The 25,948-nt window shown below is 40.7% G+C and overlaps 1 protein-coding gene across 1 annotated transcript in view; it reads right to left on the bottom strand.

Moving 5' to 3' along the window:
* The window catches only part of NWD2 (NACHT and WD repeat domain containing 2), a 181,416-nt gene that overhangs the window by 82,958 nt on the left and 72,510 nt on the right, over positions 1-25,948 (bottom strand). Inside the window, exon 3 of the mRNA XM_004763978.2 lies at positions 8,388-8,504. Within this exon, the coding sequence (XP_004764035.1) occupies positions 8,388-8,504 (117 nt within the window). The remainder of the gene's footprint in view (positions 1-8,387; positions 8,505-25,948) is intronic.

Here is a 25,948-nt window from a genome sequence, read left to right as displayed (position 1 = left end):
TATGTCTCTTTCACTTCATTCTGTTTTTCCTACTCTTTTAAAGAAAATCTGTGCTTCAATTTGGATATTTTTTATTGACTTCTCTTGGAGTTCACTAACCCAGTCTTCTACTGTTGAATTTACTATTAAACTCTTCAAATAAGTTTTAACTTTAGCTGCTGTACATTTTCTTTCTAAAATATCCATTTGATTCTTTTGTACTTTTAATAGAGTCTATTTCTTTGTTGAAATTATCCATTTTCTCATTAATTTTCCTATCTTTATATTTTCATTAACATTTAAAATAGTTATTTAACAGATTTTGCCTGCCTACTCTATCCTCTTGGACATCTGGGGGTATGATTTCTATTATCTACTTTTCCTTGTTTATTAATCATATTTTCTTTACATGGCATTCTTTGCATGGCTTGTAATTTTCATTGTTTTCTGGGCATTATTTTTTATCGAAGCATAATTAACATACATTTTATTAGTTTCAGGTGTACAACACTGATTCAACAATTCTATACATTACTCGGTGCTCCCACAAGAAATGTAGCCACCTTCTTTTACCATACACCCTTATACTACTGTTGCCTATATTCTCTGTTGTGTAATTTTAATTTCTGTGACATTTATAACTGGAATTTTGTACCTCTTAATCCTCTTCACCCATATCCCCACCCAGCTCCCTCTTAGGAACCACCAGTTCTCTGAATTTAAGTGTCTGTTTTCTTGGTTTGTTGGTTGGTTGATTTATTTGGTCCAATTTGCTTTTTAGATTCCACATATAAGTGAAGTCATATAGAGAAGATATTTGCAAATGACCTATCTGATAAAGGGCTAGTATCCAAAATATATACAGAACTTATAAAACTCAACACCCAAAAACCAAGTAACCAGTTAAAAAACGGGCAGAAAACATATAGATAGCTATCAGACACATGAAAAGATGCTCAACATCACTCATCATTAGGGAAATACAAATCAAAACTATGATGAGGTATCACCTCACACCTGTCAGGATGGCTGAAATTAACAACATAGAAAACAACAGATGGTTGGCGAGGATGCAGAGAAAGAGGAACTCTCTCACACTGGTGGTGAGAATGCAAAACTGGTGCAGCCACTCTGGAAAACAGCATGGAGGTTCCTCAAAAAGTTAAAAGTAGAGCGCCCCTATGGCCCATCAATTGCACTACTAGGTATTTATCTAAAGGATAAAAAAGTACTGGGGCGCCTGGGTGGCTCAGTGGGTTAAAGTCTCTGCCTTTGGCTCAGGTCATGATCCCAGGGTCCTGGGATCGAGCCCCACATCGGGCTCTCTGCTCAGCAGGGATCCTGCTTCCTCCTCTCTCTCTGCCTGCCTCTCTGCCTACATGTGATCTCTGTCTGTCAAATAAATTAAAAAAAAAAGTACTGATTCAAAAGGATATATGCAGTACTATCTATAATAGTATTATCTATAATACACAACAGTATTATCTATAATAACAGTATTATCTATAATATACCGTTTTATCTGATGTTTATAACAGTATTATCTATAATATACAAATTATGGAAAGAGCCCAAATGTCCATCGACTGATGAGTGGATCAAAAATTTGTGATATCTTTACACAGTGGAATATTAGCCATAAAAAAGAATGAAATCTTTCCATTTGTAATGACCTGGATGGAGCTACAGAGTATTATGGTAAGCGAGTATTATGGTAAGCGACAGAAGCCAGAGAAAGACAACGTGATTTCACTCATATGTGGAATTTAAGAAACAAAACAGATGAACGTGGAGAAAGGCAAACCATAAAACAGACTTCACTATAGAGAATACACTAAGGGTTGCTGGAGGGGAGTTGGGTGGGGGAAATGGATTAAATGAGTGATGGGGAATAAGAGGGGCACATATTGTGATGAGCACTGGGTGTTGAAATAATTCTAGACCTAAAACTAAGTTACACTGTATGTTAATGAACTAGAATTTAAATAAAAACTTGAAACTAAGTGAAATCATAGCAGTTATTTTCTTTGACTTATTTCATTTAGTATAATACCCTCTAGGTCCATCTACATTGCTGCAAATGGCAAGATCTCATTTCCGATGGCTAATAAACCATTGTATGTATGTATGTATATATGTATATCCACACACACACACACACATATATACACACCACAGATTCTTTATCCATTCACTTATGGATGGACACTTGAGTTGCTTCTATACCTTGGCTGCTGTAAATAATGCTGCAAAAACCCCACAGAGCTGTATATAACTAATTCATATATGAATTAGTGTTTTTGTTCTCTTTGGGTAAATACCCAGTGGGATTACTGGATCATACGGTACTTTTATTACACTGTGTCGTCTTTGGAGAAATGTCTGCTCATGTCTTCTGCCCATTTTTTTTTTTTTTAAAGATTTTATTTATTTGACACAGAGAGATCACAAGTAGGCAGCGAGGCAGGCAGAGAGAGAGAGAGGAGGAAAGCAGGCTCCCTGCTAAGCAGAGAGCCTGATGTGGGACTCGATCCCAGGACCCTGAGATCATGACCTGAGCCAAAGGCAGAGTCTCAATCCACTGAGCCACCCAGGCGCTCCTCTTCTGCCCCTTTTTAATCAGCTTTCTTTTTTGGTGTTGTGTAGGTTCTTCATAGATTTTTGGATATTAACCCTTTATCAGACATATCATTTGCAAATATCATCTCCCTTTCCATGGGTTGTCTTTTTGTTTTGTTGACGGTTTCCTTTCCTGAAAAAAATCTTTTTATTTTGATGTAGTGCCAATCGTTTATTTTTGTTTCTGTTTCCCTTGCCTGAGGGGACATATCTAGAAAAATGTTGCTGAGACTAATGTCTATGAGATTACTGCCTGTGTTTTCTTCTAGGAGTTAGGTCTTTAATCCATTTTGACTTTTTTGTGTCTGGTGTAAAGAAGGCAGTTCACTTTTCCAGGCACCATTTGTTGAAGAGACTATCCTTTTCCTATTGTATATTCTTGGCTCCTGTGTCATAGATTAATTGACCACGTAAGTGTGGGTTTATTTTTGGGCTCCCTCTTCTATTCCATTTATCTATGTGTCTATTTTTGTCTGGATATTGTATTTTAAAGAACTCTTATTTATAGGTTCCTTTTCTTATGTTAGAGTGACAGGGTAAGAGGCTAACGTGTTAGTCTCTTCAGTATTTGAACTGGGTGCAACTAGGTTGTAGTTTTGGTTGATGCAGTTGACTTTGGTTAAAATGCATCATGGGCAAGACTTGAATATTCATGTTAGGTTTTAGTGGACTTTGTGTCCTAAACACTAAGGCTGTGGAAGAAGACTTCTGCTTTCCATCCTAGCTTTCCATCATCCCGTGGGGCCCACAGATGGGCACGTGTCTCATAGAGAACACTGCTGCGACTTTGGGGATCCTCCATCTGTAAAGCCAGCTCACCAAGGAAGGGCATTTCTCTCTGGAAACTAACTTGTCTAATCATCTATATCTTCCTAGCTCTACGATCTCTCTAAATACAGAATGTTTATAGTTTAAGTTGTTGAAATTCTACTCAGAAGCAGAAGTCCATTGGACTGTAGTTTTCAATGAACATTTTTTTCTTACCAGTTAAGAGTTATACAGAGACCGGCTGCTCTCCCATTTACTTTCTTTTCTCCAGACATCTTGTTACCACCCAAAACATGCCATACCAGGGGAATCAGGAAACAGTGGCTTAAACTATATGTATTAGGAGAAATGAACTGGAGGGCTCTCTTAGATTCTACCACCAAGATAACTGTCTTTTCAAGAGTAATTTTCAAGGTCTGCCCACTGTAACATTCCTTTGGTGATGATGGGGTAATTTATCATTGGAACCTAATTGGAACCTATTTTGGAGCTATGGTGGCTAGTTGATAGCAACTGGACAAGCTTAGTTTTATAATAATTAAAAAAAAGTCTCTCTGAAAAACCAAGGTTTTAGATTTTTATTTAATTTTTTTAAAGAAAGTACTTAAAAATCTAGATTAATTTAAATGGTTTTCCAGTTCAGATCAATGACTGTCTTTCTATGTTTAGTACATTTTGGTTAGTAAACCTATACTTACAAAGATGAGAACTAAATCATATAAAACCCTGCACAATTTTATTGAGTACAAACCGAGACTTATATTTTTTCATGTTTGTATTTAATTGAGAATACCTAAAAAGGTAAATCGATCATATATTGGAATATGGATAAAATATTTTCCAAAGCTAATTCGGAGAATTTGAAAATTACTTAAAAAAAAGAAGCAGTCTGAACCATTAAGGCAGCATAATGTCATTCTGAAGGAGAGTGGGGACACAGTTAATAGAGAATTGATCTCTATACCACAGGTTTCATTCAGTGGTGTCCCTCAGGGATGTACAAATATGGAAAGGTTTAATTTTTACCAGTAACAATGAGGGAACTTTGTTTGTTTCAGCTTTCCTCTTCTGCTTAGTGGGGAAACTTTAAATTGCTCAGTAATGATAGATTCCTCAGTCCAACCCTTTCTGGTTTTGTCTTTCTGATTTGAAATCTAGCCTGATTGAAAATGTCTATTTCCGAGTTTCTTTCTTCCCACTTTGTGCACAGTCTTGGGTGCGGCTGCCAGGAGCTGGCCATGACAGGCGAGCGTGGGGCCTGCTCTTTGCCCGTACCATCCAGGCTGCTGGTGGCAGGAGGGTGTATGCAGGGGTGGGGCGTGGAAGTCGGGTTTGGTGTCCACTTATACTCAGGTGAGAATGATGGCAGTAGTCCCATTCTTTTGGTCTCAGTTGCTTCTCTATCCAATGCTGACAGACTATGTCTGTTTATATCTGGTACCCCAATGAGGAGGATGCTCTATGGGCTTTGGCTCCCGGAGACTTCTGGGAATTGACAAAGCCTACCACAGGCAGCGTTCTCTTTGGCCCTACTCTAAGATATAGGGACTGCCCCTTTGCGTGTGAGGTCATGGAATCTTCTCTTACCTGTCTCAGTCAGTAGTAACTAGAACTCCCTGTGTTGGCTCCCCACACAGGCCTGGCCTGACTCCCCTAGGGCAGGTTACCAATGCCTTTCTCTCAGTAAATTTCTATGTCGTCCACTCCAAACTGAGGGATGGAGCGAGACGCCGTCTGCATCCCCCACAGCTCCTACATACTTGGCGGCAGCTCCCTTAATTCAGTAAGGAAATTTTTCAAACCTTCCAGTTCTTCAAGCCAGCAGAGTAGTTGTTCTTATCTACTTTGGCCAAGAGACAGGACTTCACCTAAGGTCCAGGGTCAATGCTCGCATGTCACAAGCAATTTTTTTGAGGTAATTCAAATTTGGAAGTGATGTCTTCTAATGTAGGATGTGTCTCCCGAGTCAAACCTCAGAGGGTAGAACTGGACACAGGTACCAGCCCCTGACTCCCATCCGTCCTTGTGATCAAAACCCAGTACAGACAGCTGTGTAGGATGAACGGACACAGGTTGCATGACTCCAGGGCCTTAGGCCATACCCAAAGGCCAACTTGTAGGAGAGGAAACTGGAGAGATCCAAACACATGTAACATATAAGTCCAAGTTCCCCTGGGTACTTAAAATGAAAGCTTTGTTTGGTTCCTGAATTCGTCTGTAACATAGGGTTACTACCTGTAAAGCCTTTGAAAATACAAAAACTTTGTCATTCAGCAATAGTGAATTTTCTTGCCAAAGACTTTAGCACTAGGGAAAATAATATACCGTATTTTGCAACCCACAGGGGTCATCATGACTTCTAGAAGTGCCACAAGGGAGTGCAGGGCAAGGAAATTGGAGCTCAAAAGCAACACCTAGACGCCTGCTGTTACCATAGTTACAAAAGGAAAGGAAGGAAGAGATGTACTATTTCCCATAAGTAGTGAGGTTAAGTCTTGCCTGATTTGGGATCACTGGGGTGAATAATCCTAGCCATATCCACAGGGTTTCATCACGGTTGCCGTGAGTTTCAACTTGAAGCAAGGAGCAGGAAGAGGGAAAAATCATTTGTTTACACTCACGAAGCTGTTCCTGATGCTCCATCACTTAACCTTTACTCTCAGAACCTGCTGAAACGTGCCGGCTTTATTCACTCCCCTACCAGCAAATTCTAAGAATTAATGGCCATGACTAATTTTAGTTACTTTGGGTAGGACAGGCCACAGGGAGATAAAGGAGGGGAGAACGTCTCTCTCATTCCTGAATTTCTGAGGCTGGATCAGGACAGTGAGGTGGAGAGCATCACAACTGTGACTCCCCAGAGCATACCATAGAGCCCGGTCTGACTCTTCTTCCAGTCTGAATCTCTTCTCCCGCACCCCTGCCAGACTGCATTGTAGTCCCTCCTCCGAGGACAACTTTCTTGGTGAAGCTCTCATTACAATTTGGGCCGGGAGATTTCATCTTTAGATCATTTTGAGAGATAACAGTGAATTACCACAAGTAATGATGAACACGTACTATGGACTGCTGTGGGTGAGACCCTACAAAAGAGCTCTGGAGTCTCATTTCATCTTCCGAATGACCCCAGGAGCTAGATAACTAGCCTCTTCATCATATTCTCCAGTTCCCAGAGGAAGAGACTGAGGCTCAGGGTAGTAAGGAAACTCCTCCACTATCATGCGGCTATGAAATAATGTCAGAACCCAGGGCTCTGTAAGACCCCAAAACTAGTGAATGCTGAATCTTCCAACTTCTTTACCTGGCACTGAAACCTGTCTCTGTGTACTTTCCATCCACTGGTCCTAGTTCTATCCTCTGAAGACCCATCCGTGGAAAAAGTCTTAAACCCTTACCCCTACTAGATCGTCTGATATTGTACGTGGCTTTTGGGACTTTCTGTGTTAGCACTGTTTTTAGATGTCCATTCTTCAACCCCCCAAAGCCATCTGTTTTCTCTGGGTTTTCTGCATTAGCATTCCAAGGGGGCTCCATGCTCTGTCCTCTATCCTACACTCAATAGCCACAGTGGGCCTTAAAATACATCAGATCACTGCAGTCCTCTTCTTAGAACACTCTGTGGCTTCTCAGGTCACCGAAAGCAAAATCTCTGCAGCCCACTTCATGACGCTAAAGCCCAAGACAGGACCTCCTCTCCAGTCCTCTCCCCTCCTGCCCATACTGTTCCCTCAGCATGCCAAGCGTGATCCCAACTCCTCTCCCTGCAACAGTGAGGGCTTCTCCTTCCTTCTTGTAGTCTTCTCCACAGAACTTAAGATTTTCCTTCTTTCCTTCACTTTTGCCTGCCCTCTCCCTGTGACCCCACCCCAACAAGAATGCAAGCAAGCTCTGAAAAGCAGGGAGTTTTAGTTCAAATTTCAGGTTAAATCCCAAGTGGTGCACAAAATTACCATTTCACAAGGGTCAGCCTACCCTGTCCCTAGCACTAAGAGCCTCCCCTGGCCCAGCAGCATTCAAAAAGTAGCAGGTAAATAAGTGAATGACCTATACACTGATACTAAAAATGTTACAGAGCTTTTATGCACTTTGTTATCCTCAGTAAGAACTTCCCTATCCACTGGCCAGATTTCTGATAGCATGTCTTCCTAATCCTACGGGGAGCCTAACAGATATGCAAACAAAGATGAAAAACTCTTGTAGACACCAAATCTAGTTTTGAACTGTAGGAGAGTTTCCTTGAAGCATTCACCAGTAATTTTAAGCTCCTCCGTCTGCCTCCAGACATCCTGTGTTGAGAGGGGAAACTTTGTATGAATTGCTAGATCTATTTGGATTCAGGATAAGGTCCTTTCTTAAGCTAAATGCAGGCAATGGTTTTATACAACCACCTGCTACAGAATGACCTACTTATCTTACTACCCCTGTGTTAAGACAGAAGAGTGGGTATTCTTTGGTAAATAATATTCCACTTGAAAAATCTGTTAATTTGTAGCTTTTAATGAACATGTAGCTGGAAGATCACTCCAAAGACAAAATCTTTCACCCCTCAGGGCACTGTTTCCTATTGTTGGATTTGACATCGTACGGTGATGGACTTTAACAATGGTTCAGTCACTGTGTTGAAAAATTGCCAAAAATTCTAGCGTCAAGACATGGAGACGCTATGATCGAATACATTACCCAGTATGAGGAAAATCAAGCTGCTCACTGTGGACTGACACAGTAATCCTCTGTGCTGATCACAAGGTGTTGGGGGAGTTGTCGTCAAACCCCAGTCATCCCTTCAATTACCATTTCAAATTATTCACTGTTAATTTGCAGTGCTGCTTACGGAAGGCTGAAGGTTTTGTTCTCACACGTTGAGGGCAATGAAACAGTTTAAAGGTTTTAAATAGACACAGAAAAGCCAGTATTTTTTTTTTCCTCATTCAAAATAATTAAAAGTCCCTTTAGAATCACACATCAACAATTCTCACAGTCATCCACAATTTCATATAAAGCATGAGTTTTTTTATACCCACAACAAAACATGGACCTGCAGAAGTTTTCAAACAATCCTCCAACAGCTTCATGCGAGTCTTCTGGAGCTCTGGGCTGTCCCATTCGTCTTCCTCAATGCCCCAGTAGAGATCTATGACCTGGGAACCAAAGGATGAGGCAGGATTAATTTACCTGCAGGAAAAATTCATTTACCTGTGGGTTTTATTCTTATTTACAATGTTAAGCTAACGTGACTTTTAACTCTTTTCTTTGCAGCATGTTTTCCCTTAAGAGGGAAAATTATATTTAAGATCTGTTCAAATAGATATTCTTTTCATCCCATGATGGGCTAGGGATGAACATTATAATTTCTTTTGTTCCTTATTATATTGTTGACATGGCCCCAGAGAAAATGAAATGTTAAATGTCAGAGGCTTTGCGGGGGCAGACTTTCATTATATTGAAATGGTAAAAGAATTTCAAAAAAATGTTCGGAAGCACCTGAAATATGGTTACCACATTATTTGAGACAAAAAAAAATAGTCTATAATATTACTGTGTATCTTAATATGAGAAGTAGGGGGCCTAGGTGGCCCAGTCAGTTAAGCGTCTGCCTTAGGCTCAGTCATGATCCTGGAGTCCTGGCATCAAAAACTCCACATTGGACTCCCTAAGCAGGGAATCTGCTTCTCCCTCTGACCCTCCCCACTCTGTTGTATGCTCTCTTTCAAATAAATAAGTAAAATCTAAAAAACATATACGAGAAGGGAAAAAACACAATGGCAATTAATATATATTGACCTAAAGGCAAACATTAAACTTTCTTAAAAAAAATTAAAAAACAAACCTTAAAAAAGCCTGTTATGATACTTTATCCCACAGAGATAGACATTTTGGTTATGTCTGTTTCATCTGAAAGCAGTTTGGCTTTCATCAATACATGTCTGAAAACCATGTATTGGAAACAATGAAAGGTGGTATGCCTTAATGAGAAGTGAGGATAATAGGATCTTCTATCTCCTTACTTCAAAGACTATAAGGGAGGATTCTGGGAGTCTGTAAAGACATTTACAAGCACCCTCTTTTGAAAATCTGCTGTGAAGAGCAATATGGGGTTCATTCCCTTTACTCAATGGTTATTCTGCATAAATAAAGTAAATGTTTCCAATTGCAGCTTTGAAGATTTCCTTTCTTTGTTTCCCACAAGCAGAAAAAGAACCTTCCTTCCTTACTCCTGGCTGGCACGGGCATTCAGGGAGATGGAAGCACAGAGGATGGGTCCTTCCTTGTGCCCTAGGCAGGCCTCAGGAACATCTCTTGACCGTGGCCCTGCATGGTTGTATCTGTATCAGCTCTCTATCTGCGTTTGAGTTTTTAGATGGCTGATAAAGATATAACAACTTCTTAAAAAATACTTCTATGGTCTGGTCCGTAAGTTTTATAATAAATGAAACTATCCTCTTGTGGCGGGGGAGGGGGGGCTCTTTCCTTTAATCTACCTTAGAGGGTTTAACCACACTATCAAGGAAGGGACTATCTGAGGTGATAACTTCAGTGTCCCATATGACAGCCTGTAGCTGTGGCTATTTAAAAGTAAATAGAAGTTTAAATCAATTCAAGTACTTTATAGCCACATTTGGCTACTGACTCTCATGGGGGAAAGCACAGATACAGACCATGTCCCCATCATGGAAACCATAATTTGACAGTTCTGTAAATTCCTGAGATCACTAGAACAAGACATTTTTGGCCATCTGCCAAAAAACTGTGAAACCCACAAATCTGCAACGTGAATGCTAATTCTTATTTGTGCCTCACACAAACTGACCATCCTTCAGAGAGCCTATTCTCCATCCTTTTGGCTACACCATTTGGACATACCTGAGGAAAGGTCTGATTTAGAACAGATGAAGAGAAACAAATGGTAAACATAAACGATATCAAGGATAATATCACAAAAGCTATAAATATATATACCTGTTCGTCTCCCACCTAAAAGTATCAAATTATAACAATATAATTGGATTTGTAACATATATAAAAGTTACATATATAACAACAGCACAAAAAGGGAGTAGAGATATAAAGGAGTAATCTTTTTATAGCTCACTGGAATTAAGTTGGTATAAATTATAAGTAGATTCTGATACAACATGTCTTAAAATAACTATGAAGAAAATAACATACAGTGAAAATCTAAAGGAATTGAAATGTCACACTAGAATATGTTCACTTAACATGAAACAAAAAAGTAAAAGGAACACAGAAGATATGAGAAAAAAAGTAGAATGGCAGATGTAATCCAACTATATTCACACCATTAAGTGTGAATGAGTTAATACAACTCATTACACATAATACATAATATAATACAATACATAATATAATACAACTCATTATACATAATACAACTCATAATACAAAAGCAGAAATTGTCAGACTGGATTAAAACTATATGCCTATGCAGTCTATAGACAAGACACTTTAGATTCAAATAGGTTGAAAGTAAATGGATGGAAAAAGATACATCATGCAAGCAGTAACCATAAGAAAGCTCACATGATTACTGATATCAGCCAAGAGATTTTAAGACAAAATGTAACAAGAGATAAAGAAGGACAATTTTATAATGATGAAAAGGTGGATTCATCAAAAAGATATAAAAATTATAAATGTATATATAAAACAGTCTTAAAATACCTTAAGTACAACTGACAGAAGTGAAGGAAAAACAGACAATTCAACTATATTAGTTAGAGACTTAAATATCTCACATTCAACAATGGAAAGAATGACTATGAAGAAGATCAATTAAAAAGTCGAAGACTGGAACAATATTATAAACTTACTAGATCTAGCATATTTATAGAACAATCTACCCAACAAAAGAATATATATTCTTTTCAAGTATACATAAAACACTGTCCAGGATAGAACATAGATCATAAAACAACCCTCAATAAACTAAGAGCGTTTTAAATGATATGAAGTATGTTCTCTGAACATAAGGCAATGACATTAAAAATCAGTAATGAAGAAATTTGGGAAATTCATAAATATGTGGAAAGCAACATACTCTTAACCAAAGAGTCAAAGAAGAAATCACAAGGGAAATTAAAAAAAACTTTGAGATGGACAAAGACACAAATACCAAAACTTATGGGATGCAGTTACAGTAGTACTTAGAGGGAAATTTATAGCCATAACCACCTATATTAAAAAGATCTCTGGACGCCTGGGTGGCTCAGATGGTTAAGCGGTTGCCTTCAGCTCAGGTCATGATCCCAGCATCCTGGGATCAAGTCCCACATCAGGCTCCTTGCTTAGCAGCCTGCTTCTCCCTCTGCCTCTGCCTGTCACTCTGTTTGCTTGTGCTCTCTCTCTCTCTCTCTCTGACAAATAAATAAATAAAATCTTAAAAAAATTTTTTCAAACCAATACTCTTTATACCTTAACAATAGAGACTGAGGAAGATACAAAGAGAAAAACATTCTATACTCTGGATTGGAAGAATAAATATTGTTAAAATGTCTATGTTACCCAGAGCAATCTATGCATTCAATGCAATTCCTATCAAAATACCATCAAGTTTTTTCACCGAGCTGGAATGAATAATCCTAAAATTTGTATGGAGCCAGAAAAAAACCCACATAGTCAGGAGATGTTGAAAAAGAAAACCAAAGCTGGTGACGTCACAATTCCAGACTTTAAGCTCTATTACAAAGCTGTAATCATCAAGACAGTATGCTTTGGGCACAAAAACAGACACATAGATCAATGGACCAAAACCCAGAATCCAGCAATGGAACCTCAACTCTATGGTCAACTAATCTTTGTGTGACAAAGCAGGAAAGAATAGCCAATAGAAATAAGATGGTCTTAGGGTGCTTGGGTGGCTCTGTCGGTTAAGCAGCTGCCTTCAACTCAGGTCATGATCCCGGGGTCCTGGGATTGAGCCCCATGTCAGGCTCCCTGATCAGCAGGAAGCCTGCTTCTCCCTCTCCATCTGCCTGCCACTCTGCCTACTTGTGCTCTCTATCTCTCCGTGAAATAAGTAAAATCTTAAAAAAAGAAAAAGGAAAAGAAAAAACACGGTCTCTTCAACAAATGGTATTGGGAAAATTGGACAGCCACATGCAGAAAAATGAAACTGGACCATTCCTTACACCATAGAGAAAGTGGATGAAAGACCTAAATGTAAGACAAGAATCCACCAAAATCCTAGAGAATACCAGCGGCAACCTCTTCAACCTTGGCCACAGTAACTTCTTGCTAGACACGTCTCCAAAGGCAAGGAAAACAAAAGCAAAAACAAACAACTGGAACTTCATCAAGATAAAAACTTTTTGCACAGCAAAAGAAGTAATCAACAAAGCTAAAAGGCAACCTATGGAATGGGAAAAGATATTTGCAAATTACATATTAGATAAAGGACTAGTATTCAAGATCTATAAAGAAGTTATCAAACTCAACACCCAAAAAACAAATAATCCAGTCAAGAAATGGGTAGAAGACATGAACAGGCATTTCTCCAAAGACGACATCCAAATGACCAACAGACACATGAGATAATGTTCCACACCACTTGAAATTAGAGAAATACAAATCAAAACCATAATTAGACACTACTTCACATCAATCAGAAGGCTAAAATTAACAAGTCAGCAAATAACAAATGTTGGCAAGGATGTGGAGAAAGGGGAACCCTCTTACGTTGTTAGTGGAAATACAAGCTGGTACAGTTACTCTGGAAAATGCTATAGAGGTTCCTCAAAGTTAAAAGCAGAGCTAACCTACAACCTAGCAGTTGCACTACCAGGTATTTACCCCAAAGATACAGATGTAGTGATCTGAAGGGGCCCTTGCACCCCAATGTTTATAGCAGCAGTGTCCACAAGAGCCAAACTATGGAAAGAGCCAAAGCGTCCACTGACAGATGAATGGATAAAGAAAATGTGGTATATACATCAACAATGAATATATGCAGCCATCAGAAAGGATGAATACTTCGCATTTACATGGATGTGGATGGAACTGGAGAGTATTATGCTGAGCAAAAAAAGTCAATCAGAGAAAGACAGCTGTCATATGGTTTCACCCATATGTGGAATATAAGAAATAGCATAGATGATATAGGGGAAGGGAGGGTAAAATGGAATGGTAAGAAATCAGAGAGGGAGACAAACCATGAGGGACTCTTAATATAGGAAGGAAACAGAGGCTTTCTGGAGGGGAGGTAGGTCGGGTAATGGGGTAATTGGGTAGTGGGCATTAAGGAGGGCATGTCATGTGTTGCGTACTGGATGTTACATGCAACTGACAAATTACTGAACTCTACATCTGAAACTAATGATGTTCAATAAGTTGGCTAATTGAATTTAAAATTTAAAAAAAAAACAATAGAGAAAGAAAAGCAAGGTAAAGCTAGTAGAAGGAAATAATAGATAATGGACATTACTGGACAGAGAATAGAGAATAGAAAAACCAAAAGAAAAAAAAAAATCAATGAAACCAAAAGTTGGTTCTTTGAAGAAAACAAAATGGACAAAACTTTAGCTGGATTTAAAAAAAAAAATTGAGAAGAGATGCCTGGGTGGCTCAGTTGGTTCAGCCTCTGATTTTGCCTCAGGTTATAATCCCAGGCTCCTGGGATCACACCCACTGGGCTCCCTGCTCAGTGGGGAGCCTGCTTCTTCCTCTCCTGCCACTCACCCTGCTTGTGCATGCTCTTTCTCACAAATAAATACAATCTTAAAAAAGAAAGAGACTCACATTACCAAAATCATGAGTGAAAGAGAGGTCATTACTACTAACCTTATAGAAATAAAAAATTATTAGAGATTATGAATAACTGAATGTCAATGAATTAGATTACTTAGATGAAATGGACGAACACCTAGAGAGAGATGAGTCACATAAACAGACTCAAGATAGAACAAAAAAATGTCAACAAAAATGAGAAAAGCGATTAAATAGTGATTTAAAAGGAAAGCATGGGCCCAGATGGATACACTGGTGAATTCTACCAATTATTTAGAATCTTCTAAAAATTAGGAAAGGAGAGAAACAGTTCCCAACTTCTTCCCAACTATGAGACCGATATGAACCTAGTACCAAAGACAGATAAAAATATAAGAAAATGACAGAGCAATATCTCATGAATATAAAACAAAAGGAGAGGATACTAGAATCCCCAAGTGTATTCAAGAGTACTTGAAAACCTAATCCAGCAGGATATAGAAAGTATTATATAACACAGCTAGGGGGTATTTACTCCAGGAATGCAAAATTGGGTTAGTATCGGAAAATTAACTAATGTAACACACTATATACCAAAAGAATAAAGGGCAAAAACCAAATGGTCAATCTTAACAGACAGAAAAAACATTTGACAAAATCTTACACCCTTTTGTGATGAAAACACAAAAAACGAGGACCAGAAATTAGCTTCCTCAACCTGTATAAAGGGCATATGTGGAAACAAAAACAAAAACAAAACAACAAAAACTATATCTAACAGCATACTTAATAAAAAATGAAAGCTTTCCCCTTAAGACTAGGAACAAGAGAGGGCTATTCAATCTCACCACTTATACTCATCACTACATTGGTGGTTCCAGCCAGGGCAATTAGGAAAAAAAAAAAAAAAGAAAAAAAGAAATAAAATCCATCCAGATAGGAAAGGAAGAAGTACATCTATCTTTATTCATAGATGACACAATCTTATATATTAAAAATCCTAAAAAAGTAACTAAACAGTTTTAGAACTAAGGGTGCCTGGCTGGCTTAGCTGGTTAGTGTCTGACTCTTAGTTTTGGCATGGGCCATGATCTTGGGGTCGTGAGACTGAGCTCTGCATTGGGCTCATGCTCAACGTGGAATCAGCTTGGGATTCGTTCCCTCTTCCTCGCTCTCCCCCTCTATCATTCCTTATCCTCCTATCCACACTTGCATACTCTCATTCTCTCTCTAGAATAAATAAGTAAAATCTTTAAAAATATTGTTGGGGGGAGGTGCCTCTGTGGCTCAGTGGGTTAAGCCTCTGCCTTTGGTTCAGGTCATGATCTCAGGGTCCTGGGATCGAGCCCTACATCGGGCTCTCTGCTCATTGGGGAGCCTGTTTCCCCCTCTCTCTCTGCCTGCCCCTCTGCCTACTTGTGATCTCTCTCTCGGTCAAGTAAATAAATAAAATCTTAAAAAACAAACAAACAAAAAACAATGTTGGAACTAATGAGTTGAACAAGGTTGCAGGATACAAGATCCTGTATATACAATATACAAAAATCAAATGTACTTCTGCACACTAGCAATGAGCAAACAATTCCATTTAAAAGACCATCAGAAAGAATAAAAAGCTTAGGAACAGATTTATCATAAGAAATGTAAAAGTCATACTGTTGAAATTACAAAACACTACTGAAAGAAACTGAAGATGATCTGAGTAACTGGAAGACATCCCAAGTAAATGAACTGGGAGACTGAGATGGCCATACTTCCCAAATTAATCTTTAGATTCAGGGCAATCACTATAAAACTCCCAACTGGCTTACTTACAGGAACTGACAAGCTGGTTTTAAAATTCATATGGGAATTCAAGTGATGCTGGAGAGCTAAAACAATCTTGTAAAAGAAGAACAAAATTGGAGGACTCATACTTCCAGATTCAAATTCATTACCAAGGTACAATAATTAAGAGAGTATGATACTGGCAAAGGATATTCAGTGGAATTAAATTGAGAATCCAGAAGAAAATCCTCACACTTCTGGTCAAAGATTTCAACATGGGTGCCAAAACAGTTCAATGAGGAATGACTCGTCTTTTTAAGATGGTACTGGGACAACTGGATATCCACATGCGAAAGAATGAAATCTGACATTGTACCTCCCACTATATGTAAAAACTACTTGAAATAGATTACGGATATGAATTTAAGAATTAAAACTGTAAAACTAAATTTACAAAAAACAGGGGCAAATTTTTGTGAACCTGGATTTGGCAATGGTTTCTTAGCTAGGACAGCAACGTACAGGCAATCAAAGATAAAGAGAGATAAATTGGACTTCCTCAAAATTAAAGTTTCGTGCTTCAAGAGACACTATCAAGAAAGTAAAAAGGGGACCCTATTTGATAATAGCATTGCATCTGGGATATATAAGGAGCTCCTACAACTCCAGAATAAGAGCACAACCTGATTGAAAATGGACAAAAGATCCGAGTAGACATTTCTTCACGAACATACACGGATGGCCAATAAACACATGAAAAGGTGATCGGTGTCCTCAGTCACCAGGGAAATGCCAGTCAACCGCAATGAGCGAGGCCTTCACTAAGATGGCTATCATGAACAAGACTGATAATAAGTGTTAATGAAAATGTGCAGCAACATCCTCCACTGTGGGTGGGATTATAAAATGTGTGTGTGGTTGTTTTGGAAAACAGCCTGGGCCGTTCCTCAAATAGCTGAACAGAGTTACCATGTGATCTAGCAGTTCTCCTAGATAAAGGAAAACATGAGGTCTACACAAAAACTTGCACAGGAATGTTCACAGCAATAATATTCATAATATTTAAAAAAGCAGAAACAGTCCAAATGTCCATCAAGTGATTAATGGATACATATAATGTAGCATATCCATAAGTGGAATATTATTCAGCAATAAAAAGTAGTCAGATACTGATGCTATACGATATGGATGAGACTTGAAAATGTTATTCTTAGTGAAAGAAGCCAGTCACAAAGGAATCTGTTGTATGACTCCATGCATATGAAATATCTAGAACATGCAAATCTACAGAGACAAAAAATAGATCAGTGCTCGGCTAGAGCCAGGAGGAAGAGGAATAGGCCCATTTGAGAGTGATAGCCGAAAGGCACGGGATTTCTTTTCGAAGTGATGACAATGTTATAAAATCATAATGCTTATACAACTGGGAACATACAATGACATCTCAATGACACTTTGTATATCTATGGAGTATTGTGATTTTCTACAGGTCTTATAATCCCCTCCTCGTGGCAGAACTGAGTGCAGGAACAGATGTGTGAATCAAGCACTTAGCATATTGAGAGTGAACCATAACATCTAACTAAATATATGTGGAACAAATGACCGGGATAAAAATCATAACAATATTTTAAAACAGAAGCCTAAGGGTCACGTGATTTATCTGCCACCAATGGGAGTCTTTTGCAATAGTTTTTGCACCTGTTACTTCCGTCAAGTTTGGTCACCCTGGCCCTTGTCCAGGCCTTTCTAATTCCATGTCTCTGGACTCTGGTCACTTTGTTTAAATGTCCTCCTGTGTCCAGCTTTTCTCCCTTAAATTATTCCTTCTCAAATGTCTTTATGGGGAGAAAATGATGAAAAAGGATAAAATCAAGCAACCGTGAAGGCAGAGAGGAAATAAATAAATGAAACATCTAACTTATGCAACACGAAACACCATTTCGGGCAAGCAAATCTGCTATATATCCACATAATCAATACCTGGCAAAAAGCGGCTAGAATCCGAAGGGCTCAACAAGACAAGATTTATTATATACTTACAAAAATTAAGTTTAGCTTTTAGCCTAATGTCCAGGCACTGCAGACACTGAATCTAATTTACTATTTATTGGAATACTGACTTGTTGACAGCACATTTTATGTGCCTTTACTTATTTCATCATTAAGTATAAACACTCAGGAAAGTAATTTGATTTTATCTGTTTTTTACTTAAAACCATCGAACTTGCTTTAAAATATTCTTAGGGAGGCTAATTTATCATGATTATCATGGGCTGAATGCGTCAGGAAAAAAAAAAAAAAGCCGGCAAATAAAAGCTCTAACAAATTTTGCCACTTGAATCAGACAAGCCATTTAAATACCCAGATTACCAAGCGAGCAATAAAGTGACCTGTAAGAAACAAATAATGACTTCATGTTCCCTTCCCCCCACAAAAAGGGTCAAGTTTGAATTAACGGCTTCGCACTATCATTTCTTCAGAAAGAGCCTTTGAATTTAAGTATTTTCCAAAATATTTTCCTTCTTGATTTTTTCATGCTGTAAGAAGACACCACCTGAATGCAAAACAAAAATCTAACTACAGAGGAGATGTGACTGATTTTGTTTTTGAATAAACGCAGTACTGAAAGGAACGCTGTTTCTCAAAGTTATTCCAGCAGGAGCTACTCATCCATCTGTTCCAGTGATTCTGTCACTGCCCCACAATTTCTTCTGGAGGAATTATCTCATTTTGTATATATACAAAAAAAAAAAAAAACAATCAAAACAAAAAAACCTCTTGTCACCGTATTGTTAGATTTGTTTTTATTAACAACGGTATTTTCCCAGCCTATTGGCCTTTGCATGGTAAGACATGCCCTTGAAAAAACCTTTCATGCTTTCAAAAAATAAAACCTGTTCTTAAAAGGATTTGAATGTGCCATCACTAAAAATATGCAAAAGAACACACAACAGGTCAGAAGCTGTGAACGCGGGCAACATTACTGTGCGGTGGACATAACTCTCAAGGTCAATACAGCACTGATTTGATTTTGATTTAGTTGTGTCCTGTTGCTAGAATGTTCATCTTATAGGAGAGGAGAAGATAAACAGGGAGGAGACTTGAACTACAGACTACTATTTACCAGGGGTGAGATAAGGTATGGTTTGGTGTGGTGAGGTGTGGTAATTCTCACTCTGGTTAGAATGACTTCCCTGAAATGCACAGGGCACGTGTGTGTGCACGCGCGCACGCACACACATACATACACTCTCTCTCTCTCTCTCTCTCTCTCTCGAACCCTCTTCCGCTCCGCGTCACCCAAGGTCATACTTTTACTGGAATAACAGCAAATACTGACTTCAGGTCATGTTGCAATTATTCTTTTGCTCATGAGATACAGGACTAAGATTTATGGGAACGTGACTAAAATGGGACTCTTCTGGGAAATTCAGGCGCTAAACCCAGCCCAGAGAGGATGGGCTGGGCTGAGACACAATCGCCAGGAAAGGTCCAAACAGTATGATGTGGGATGTTTCAACCAAAGCCTCGTGATGACAGCTAGCAGCTCACACCTGAGGCCCATGTGGCCTGGGAGATAGCCTCTGGGCAGCCCTAAATGTTATAATGTGACAGTAAAGAAAACTAAATCATGGACTAAGTAAGGCAGGGGCTGTGACCTTCTAGGCCTAATGAACCTGGAGGCAGAGGGGAGGGTACGAGGAGTCATTCAGGGCAGAGAAAGAGCCACAAGCCAGAGGCCACTGTTCATGCGTCTGTGCTGAGAATAAGCTGGAGAAGCTCACTCCACAAGGCAATAGTACCCGGGGACCAGCGTCCTTCAGGGGCAGCACACCTGCCACAAGTATGCGCCTGAGAGAAAAGCCCAGAGTTGGCTCTGTTCCTGCCACTGGGATTTCAGCAACGGCTGTTTCCTAATGCCCCTCTGAGCGCACCTGTGTGGGTCTTCCTACCGTGACCCCCGCCGGTCCCCCCTTCCTGCTTGTCCCCTTGCTCTTTCTACTCTATGCACTACACTGAGGCAGAGGAACTTTTTAAAATGCAGATCCCATCACCAGAGCTAAGATTTCCTCTTACTCTACCAGACACTGCGTAGAGTAACTTCTTTATTCCTTAAACTTATGAAGGAGACAGGAAGATTATCTCTGTTTCGTAAATGAAAATGCTGAGGCACAGAGAAGTAACTTGTCCCAAGTCCCAGAAGTAGGAAGGAGCAGACATGGGATTTGAACCTGGGCTACTAACTTCATGGTTTTTCCTCTGCAGGCCATCAACCTGAAGACAGATTTAGAATCTCTGACCTGCTTTTTGAGAGCCACCCTGACCTAGACCCTACCTAACTCCCTAGTCTCATTTCTTATCATGTTCTCCCTCACTGTTCATGCTCTAGCTACAGATAACCTCTTCCAATGTGTATAAATATACACTGAGATGCCCATACATTCATACACGCACACATATTTGCACAGATGCTTACACTTACACACCTGTTCCTAACCACATACATTTTGGGAGTGCGTAAACGCAAGAGGCTTCTTGACGCAGTGACTAAGGGCTTGGACTGTGGGACCCAAGCAGCCTTGGTTCATATCCTGCCTCCGCCGCTTACTGGCTGCGAGATCTCCAGCTGTGATTGATTTCTGTACTTCGAAGCATCCTCACACAATAAAGTGGAGGAGATGGAATTTACCGACGAGGTTCACGGCAATGATGGAACGTTAATGGACACACAGCACTCAGGATACGTGCCTGGCAGGCAGTGACTACAACATAATTTTGAAGGTCTTTCCCAAATTTACCTATGAAAATTGGTTCCTTCTGTTTGCAATTTTCTTTTCCACGTGGGCATCGCCATCTACCCACTCTTCAGGATTCAGCTCAGACATCAGCTCCTCAGTAGCTGTCCTGAGGCCTTGAGGTCTGATGAAGCCTCCCACTGCGCATGCCCAGGTCACCCCACATTTCCTTTGCAGCCAGTGGCACCCTGGTCACCATGGTTCACGACTCCAGGACTAGGCTTGTTTTTAATAGTAGGGTACATCCACTGTGCCCACAACTCTGCCTAGTGCAGAGGGCCCATGGGACCATCACGTAAATCTGGCCCTGGGGACCTGCTGGTAGACATCAGTGAGGAAATGTGGACTCGAAGGTTAAATGCATAGGAGACTGCTCTTTGGAGAAGAGAGCCTTTTAGACAGAACACTCCCCCCACCCCTGCAAAGACAGAAATATGATAGCCTGTCCAAATGGAGATGACGGGGTCACGGCACCGTAATTGTGGCAGCCAAGAGAAATCAGAGATCAAGTACAAAAAGCACTTTGTTTTAAAGAAAACCGAGCTGAAGTTACTTTTTCGATGGTTCAAAACTACTTATTGACGAAGCAGATCTCTTTAATGAGTGCTCTTTTCACTGTGCGGTCTCGTTCAAGGTCTCCTCTCCCTGCTATAAGAAATAAAAAAATGAGGATGGAAAGAAAGAGCTGCCTCATGTTAAGAATCTGAGAAAGGCTTCTCGGTGATTGTATCCAACTGGGACACTTAAATGTCACCTGCAAATGAGGATCTCTCGTTCTGTTTACTGAAGGACTAATCTTCTTGGGTCATTTCCAGCCTTCGGTAATCAGCCAGCCACAATTTAGCAGAATGAAATGTTCAGCAAAGTAGAGGTCCTCCAAGTAAATTCCGGAGCTCCCTACAGTGCCAGTGCTCTATATTTAGGAGAAATATTAGGCAGAAGATTATCTGGGCACCCCACTAAAGGAGGAACAATAGCGCACTCTAGGGAAGTGAGGTGTGAGAATCCCAGAAGAGCTGTCCCATGCTGCAGAAAGAACGAGCCAACACTTTCGACCACACTGGAGCAGTGGAGGTCAATTATGACATCCTGCTTTCCTTGCCTTTCCGGTCTCTATCAATCTTCCTTCCCCCTTTCCACCAACTGGCTCCCAGAGGGGAGAAGGGTGATGTCACACGCTTACCGTACTTCCACAGAATATCAACTCGGTTAAGACCTGCCCAGGCGCTGATGGACGGAAGAGAAATGTGGAGTGAGTGAGACAAATTGAAGTGCTGGCCTGAGCGAAACGACATGTGATTCAATGAGAGGATCTGTGTCTCGCTTCAGGAAAAAAGCACGCATTTGATTAACAGGAAATGGAAAAGGGCCATGAGTTGACAATGTGGAGAACAGACCAAGGGCGTCCCAACAGAGCCTGTCAATTACAAAGCCCAGGAAGTGTCCTGTCAATGCAGGAGGCAAAAGGCATTTGGACATCTGCGAGCACGCAGAAAGGGAAGGAAAAAAGAACAGAGGAAGAGATGGGGCTTGACAGATTCAGAGGGCTGTGGCCCAGGAGCTGTCGACGGACCTTCGCTGTGAAAGCAAGCAGCTGTTCAAATCTAGAAATCATTCCCAAGGTGAAGCTCACGGAAAACTCATGGGATTTCATTTAACCTGCGACTTGGATGCCCGGGGAGAATGCGGCTTCTTAATTTTGTGTAAGATGAGTTGGCGCTTCCTGTCCGAGTCGCCACCCTCTGGCTCACAGGACAAAGAGCTCTCAGTTCTATCCAGTCTAAACCTAAGTCTGAACTAAGTTTTCAAGGACTCTAGTAAGTGCTTATTCTCACCTCAGTCAAAATGCTGAGTCTCTCAAAAGGCCAGGCTTCCCTGTTCCTCGGCTTCTTTTTCCCTAAGGTGATCTCCAGATGACCTCAGATCCTGAAGGGAAAAGGATTGAGCTTTTGGGCACAGTCTCCCCAAACTGGTCACTGGCATCGTGGCTGGACTTGGGGTGGTTGCCGGCCATGGACTGGTCTTTCCCTCTCAGCTTGGTCAGAGCCTGGACTGCTCAGTGGCCAAGCCAGGCCCCCTTCTCCTGCTGCAGATGGGCCGCCCCAGGCCTTGGTCCCCTGCTCTGTCTAGTTTATTAACCACAGACCTTTTTTGTAGCCACTTTTCTTGGTCACGGGGACTAACGCTGCCTCTACGCTCGGCATATGCGACACACGGTAACTGAAGGGACCTTGGGGAAGTTAAACCTCTGGTTGCTTGCTGCTGTGGCCATGCTATGGCTGGGCCTGTTGGCACAGGTGGTGTGCTGGGGGGAACGTTACTGTACGACCATATCTTTCTGGAGTCCTAAGTAGATGGCGGAGGCATGATGCCCTTAGAGCTACCTATCCACCCACTTATTTTCATTTATCTACTCCCAGCCCCTCTTCTGAAGCAGATCTCAGAGTAAGGAAAGGAGATGGATTCTGCTTTTCTCTCTCCTTCTACCATCTCCCAGGGGCTACATGGGGTAGGTTCTGGCTCTGCCTTATGGATAAATGGGGCCTTTTTCTCTGTATTTTAGATCTCCAGGCTCAGAGTCCTACGGTACTGCTAGATGTGCTAAGGAAAAGATTAAAAGAATTTAGCGAGACCTTCTCTCAAGCCAACAGCCTGACCTTTAAGGTTTTTGTCTTTCTCGTATGTGATACAAGATTTCCTAAATATTCTCCCCATTTATATTCCTTCTGCACTCGACACTAAGCACCCCTCAGACAGATAGATGCCTTTGGTCAGAGGTCTTCTGCTGTACTCAGAAACACAAAAGAAAAATGCACATAAATAATTTCATTACACTGGGCTCTTCATCAGGAGAAAAGACTTAAAAAGGCAAGAGGCAGTGACAGATTAACATTGGCTGTGTCTTCCATGTGCCAGGCACTTTGTGTAATCTCACGGCTTCTCATAATGATCTTGGAAGATAAACACTATCCCATTCATTTTACAGAAGGGTCAGCTGTGTCAAAGAAATCAAGCAGTTTGCCCGGAGTCACAGAACTGCTAATTTGCAAACCCAGCATTCGAATCCTAGTCTAACAGAAAAGCACACACTGTTTCCACTAACTCCCATCATGACATAATGTGCTGTATTTTATTGAATTGCAAACATCAGTTGCAGGCTGCTCCAATATTGTATGTCCCACTAAAAAAAGAAATGCACTGTCAATTACACCACGACGCACCATTTATTTGTAAGATGGATTCTATTTCTGACAAGCAAAAATGTGAAAAAAAAATACATCTAAGAATGAATTAAATCTGGTAAATACTGCTTAAGCGAAGGGATTCGAGCATCTGTGTATAGGCTGGCCCAGAAGACAAAGCACCCAGGGAGGGATAGATCAGGAAAAGGTTGTCATAGTCATTCCGCTATTAAGAAATGCAAGGCTGAGTAAAGACAGAGCCTTGTGAAATGGGAAGAAAAGGTGAACTTGAAGAAACACCATGGCAGGTAAATCAACAGGAACTGGCAGTTTGTAGATTGTAAAGGGTGAAGAATGCACTAGAAGCCAAGATGGTGAAGTTTGGAAGACGGGAAAACGGTAATAATGGAGAGACTGGGAAAAGGGAGAAGGATGGTTTCCACCATTTCAGATACAGTAATATTCCAAAACCAGAGAAGTCTCTTCACGTAGCTCTGGAGGGAGAGAGCGGGAGAGGCAAACATGGGGATCGCTCATAGACACTAGCTCAGGGATAAGACAGCCTTCTCACTGGGGGGCTGAGGATGGAAAAAACCCAGGGTTTACTGGATGTGAAGTGAAGAAAAAGGAATGGGTTGATGAAGGATAAATCCTATGTACCCCTACAGAAGCTGGCTATCGGAAGGTGTTCTTAAGGAATGACAGAGCTCAAAGGCTCAACTCAAATGAAAACCACTTTCAAAATGGATGTGCCGTAAGTGCCCAGCTCAGTCAAGCACCCCCTGTTGGAGGTTCCTGTCCTAACTGGGTTTACTCGGGAGTCAGATTACCAGTGAGGGTTGGGTGGGGTGGAATTATGAGTTTACAGAGTAGAAGGAGGGAGATATCTGGAAATTGGAAAAGACTTTGGGAAAGCTAGGCCTTGAGCTGGATTTTGAGGTTGGGGGCGGGATGGGGAAGAAAAAAGTTACCTTTTTTTTCTTTTTGAAGATTTTATATATTTGAGAGATAAAGAGAGAGCACACACATGCGTGTGCACATGAGTGGGGAGAAGGACAGAGAGAGAAGGAGAAGCAGACTCCCCACTGAGCACACAGCCCAATGCGGGGCTCGATCCCATGACTCTGAGATCATGATCTGAGCCAAAAATAGATGCTTAACTGATGAGAAAGTCTAGAATGAATGATCCAGGAGATGTTCTCCAAGAGGGCAGGCTTGGAGCGCATGCTTGTGTGGGGGAGAAAGGGAGATGAACTTGGACAGATGGCTGAGTCACAGTAAAGAGGGAGCCCCGTAGGCAGCAGGGAGCCATTAAAGGCTTTTAAGGAAAGGAATGGACAACATGACATTTAAGTCAAGATTGCTCTGGTGTGATGTACAGAAAAACTCAAGCAGGGCGACGATGGGGGCTGTTCTGCTTAACACACTTTCATTAAACCCCACTAAATAATAAACTCTTTCAGGCCCTGGGGACTTATAAATAAGTGAGAACTAGTCTCTTCCTTAACAACTTATAACCATTTGGTGATAAGTGGGGAACAAGCTAAGATGCTTTTCATGTATCCAATTTTTGAAGCCACGAGGGTTAGAGCAGAGTCCCGGCAGCAGAAACGGAGCAGAAACCTCAGCAACCAAGAGTGGGTGGCACCTGGGGCTCACATTCCCAGTCCTTTATTTACTGGGTCCTGTATCATCTGTTTTTTGCCCTCATCTGTCAGTATTTTTTGCATTTTATTCCTTTTGTTCTCCCTTTCTATCCCCTTCTCTGTAACCAAGGGCATTAACTGAACACTGCCAAGTCAAACACCATATTGATTAAAAACCCTGTCTTTTCTGAAGCCACATGTGTTCTCTGCTCTGAGTGTGCTTGATGGTCCTCCCATTCAGTTGTTTCTGTCTCTGAGCGACAACTGTGTGTGTAATCACACACACAATTACCTCGAGTTCATAATCGGACGGTCTGCTTAGCTTTCTCGTTAAATATTTTTGTTTAAAAATGAAAAAATTAGGAAACATTAGAGAACAGCCTGCCTGACAGGCATACAGAGACAACAACATTAGAAGGCCTTGTGTCAAATGTAACTCCATAGTCTACCAATTCGATACTATTTAACT

This window comes from Mustela putorius, unplaced genomic scaffold (genome assembly GCF_011764305.1).
Source record: "Mustela putorius furo isolate JIRA1106 unplaced genomic scaffold, ASM1176430v1.1 tig00000083_pilon_pilon_pilon, whole genome shotgun sequence".
NCBI lineage: Eukaryota > Metazoa > Chordata > Mammalia > Carnivora > Mustelidae > Mustela > Mustela putorius.
This window is presented reverse-complemented; position numbering and strand designations above follow the sequence as displayed.